This window comes from Chrysoperla carnea, chromosome 2, assembly GCF_905475395.1.
Source record: "Chrysoperla carnea chromosome 2, inChrCarn1.1, whole genome shotgun sequence".
NCBI classification, from domain to species: domain Eukaryota; kingdom Metazoa; phylum Arthropoda; class Insecta; order Neuroptera; family Chrysopidae; genus Chrysoperla; species Chrysoperla carnea.
Window position 1 is genome coordinate 60,951,131 of NC_058338.1, and position 3,426 is coordinate 60,954,556.

General features: G+C 28.5%; 1 protein-coding gene across 1 annotated transcript; it reads right to left on the minus strand.

Annotated features, from left to right (window-relative positions):
- Nucleotides 1–585: 585 nt before the first annotated feature.
- On the minus strand, nucleotides 586–3,150 carry LOC123293691. The gene is made up of 2 exons (XM_044874580.1): nucleotides 2,421–3,150; nucleotides 586–717 (listed from the first exon to the last, which is right to left on the minus strand). The coding sequence occupies exons 1-2, from the start codon at nucleotides 2,992–2,994 to the stop codon at nucleotides 698–700; spliced, it is 594 nt and encodes a 197-aa protein (XP_044730515.1). The 5' UTR covers nucleotides 2,995–3,150; the 3' UTR covers nucleotides 586–697.
- Between the last annotated feature and the right edge of the window lie 276 nt (nucleotides 3,151–3,426).

A 3,426-nucleotide genomic window follows, 5' to 3' on the forward strand; every position in this document is an offset into this window, starting at 1 on the left:
ATTGATGAATGTACAGTTTACATTCGTCTAAAGATAATTCATCGCCAAATTTCGTTGCTCCTAAAATAATATGTTTCGATGTTTTTAAGCATCCAAATAAATTAAAATAGAACATGCTCCTATACACAAAAGCGCTTCCACAAGATTAAAATGGCACATTATGCATCAAAAATATTTTTTCAACTATTCGAGTTTATAACAATCAATCAGTACTATTAATTTCATTTCGAATAACAACGAATCATTTGATCTCATTTGAGTAGGAAATCTGACTTTTAATAAAAGTAGCTACCCAACGATTGTGCTCATTAACGGTTTCCTTGACGGTATTTACTCCAATTTAGAGTCATTTATTTCCATGTTCCTGACTAATTTTACCACCTTATTACCCAATGCAAGAAAGTGTTACCGGTTTCCATTAAACGTCTGGTAATTTTGAGGCATGTTTATACACGTATTTTAATTTTCACCCATGTTGTAATTTTCTAGGAAAGCACTTTGGTATATAATAAGCTTATTAGAATATGATAAGCTTATCAGAATATGATAAGCTAACAAAATTTTAATATTACCTCGACACGCCTCTGAATTTATTATTGTTAATACTGTTTGAGGAAAAAAATTTGTTACACCATTAGTGTCCAAACAAAAATCAATTAATTCGTTAATTAATGTCATTGTCAATGTAGCCATAAGATTATTTCGATTGGAATTTTTCTGTAAACCAAATTTTTGCATCATAACTAACTGTAAAATGGTATTAAGTTATATATTCTGTTTATTGAAGTGCTTTTTGATACAAAATGTTTTTCGTTTTTTCGTCCGGTGTGTACACGAAAATCCGACGGTTTCCCCACGTGGTTTACTCTTTTAAACGATAAATTATAAGCCATGCGCCCGACTTCAGGCTAAGTGAAATATTTAGTTTAACAGACAAAAACAAAATAATATATCCACTTTGGACTGTTTGACGATCCGAAATATTAATAACATTTTGTTTTTAAATATTTCCAAAAACAACTCCTAATAAAACTTTACCTCTCGGCAACTTTTATTGAAAATGCACGTAGGGATTGATATAATATTAACACTATCATCTGTGATTGTATAAATGAAACCATGATTTTCAAAATTAACTCGACAATTTTTCATAATTTCCTTTTTATTCGAATCTAAATTAAATATTAATATATTATCTAATTTAGTTGCCTTTGAAATGCCCGGAAGTTTTTCATAATCTAAAAACAGTAGAACAGCGTTTTTGAATATCAGAAGAAGTAGATCTTTTAAATGTTAACAACAATTTACAACCTTTTAGTAATCTTTCCAAACGAATCCGTTCGTGAACAGCATGTTGATCAAATAAAATTAATATGCCATTTTCAGTAAAAGTTGGTTCGAGAAAAGTAGCAATAAATTTTTTATCAATTTGACTCAATATTTTTAATTTATTAAACATACTTTTAGAAAATGAATATGTGCGAGATATTTTACTTTTTTTTGTCATTGAAATTTGAATTTGTTGTCTGATTCCTCCAAATCGTTTGTCAAATATTTGCCCATAGGATTCTAATTTACGCGTAAAAGATTTTTAAAAATAATTTTAAAAATTTTGAACAATTTTTATCATTTTTCTTACTTATCATTTCAACTATTCTCATATTGAATAAAAAAAATAAAATATGATAAACATGTCTCAAACTGAATATTTAATTTGGGGAAAATGAAACACTACTAGCAGAAACATCAGGCATTGCAAAATTTTAACCGTCTTTGTCAAGTTACTGATCTTTTGAGATTTAATTTTTAACTAAATGATTCTATTCTGTGGAACTAAACGCGTTTAAAAATCAATCGATAAGAAATATTGAGCCCTAATTATTTGGTAAAATCATTTTCCATTTTTATTCTACAAAATAACCCCACTAAAGGTACAATTCCTATTGCGCGTCAGACACTGGCGTGTGACGCTAAAATTTTGACACCGAGCACTGCTTATGTGTAATTCAATGAAAGTCTAAAGAAACGACTCAATATAATGACTCAAAATAAATCTATTTAGCTTACTTGATTAAAGTCACAAAGAATTTTATCAGATAAAATTCTCATTTTAAAATTGTGATTGATATCCAAAAACAAAGAACCGGGTTTTCAGTAATTATAACATACACTCTTCCCACAATTTACTCGAAAGTAATTTAAATTTAAAAAATTTCTGTAATAATTAAACATGATTTTTCGTAATTAAATTTTTTTGTCAAAACTGTTATCAGAACCACCGAGTCTTACGAAAGTACGTAATATATAGTATTAAAAATTCAAGGACATAAAGCGTCAGCAGTTGAGCAGTATTATACATAGGAGAACGTTGAAATGATCTTTTAAGGACACACTAAAAAATCGTATGTTGTATTACTAACCTAAATCACGATCAAAATTTAACTTCTGTTCGTATTTTCTTTTAATTTTCTGCAACAATTCTTTTTTTGTTCGGGGGCTTAAATGACGACAAATGCAAGTATTTGTATCATCATAGATTTGTGACATTCCTTTCGGTATAACATCTAATCGTTGAATCAACTGAAATTTTTGTTCAGATTCTATTTTAGAATATGAAGTTTTTGCTGTACTGGTTATAATATTGTCCAAACCTTTTTCAAATTCTATTTCATTTACGTCTGATACAATATCGTCTTGTATTGGATTTTCGAGTACAGAATTACTATTTGCCTGGGCATATTGATCAAAATAATTATTTAAAATAAACGAATTATTATGACTATTTTCTTGAAAATTGGTATCTTTTGGAACTTCTTGATAATGGTAACTAGAATGTTTTGATGCAATCGTTACCGAAGTTGGTTTTGCAATAGATTCATTCAAAATACTTTGGGGCATTACAAATTTAAATGAATCGCTCAATGAGTCAAATAATTTAGGAATTTCTGCAGGATATGGTGTAAAATTGAAATTCAATTCAGATTTTTCTTCCATTTTCTTTGCCTTTACTAATTGGTTACAATTTATGGGAGTGGATAAATCAATAAGAGTTGCATTGTTACGAGTGTGATTCTCAAAAGCATGTTGTATTTGAAAATTTTTCGACGAAGTTGTAATGTCTGTTTGCTTTTTCGAAATATTATTGTTCGTTTGACGATGAAAATTCGGTGGTTTAGGAGTTATTATTTCTATTTCACTTTTATCATCACTACTATAAAATTTTCTTTCGATTTGATCAGAGTTCAACCTAAAAGAAATTTCAAAACTATTCTCTTGATTCCTCAAAGATTTTTCCATTGGCGTAAATTCATTCTTAGAATGAATTTTCGAATTATTTGCACTAAATCTTGTGTTATCATTGAACACTTTAATTTTTTTCGAACTCATATCAGCTCCTTTGGTGTCTCGTATATTATAGTTTTCATT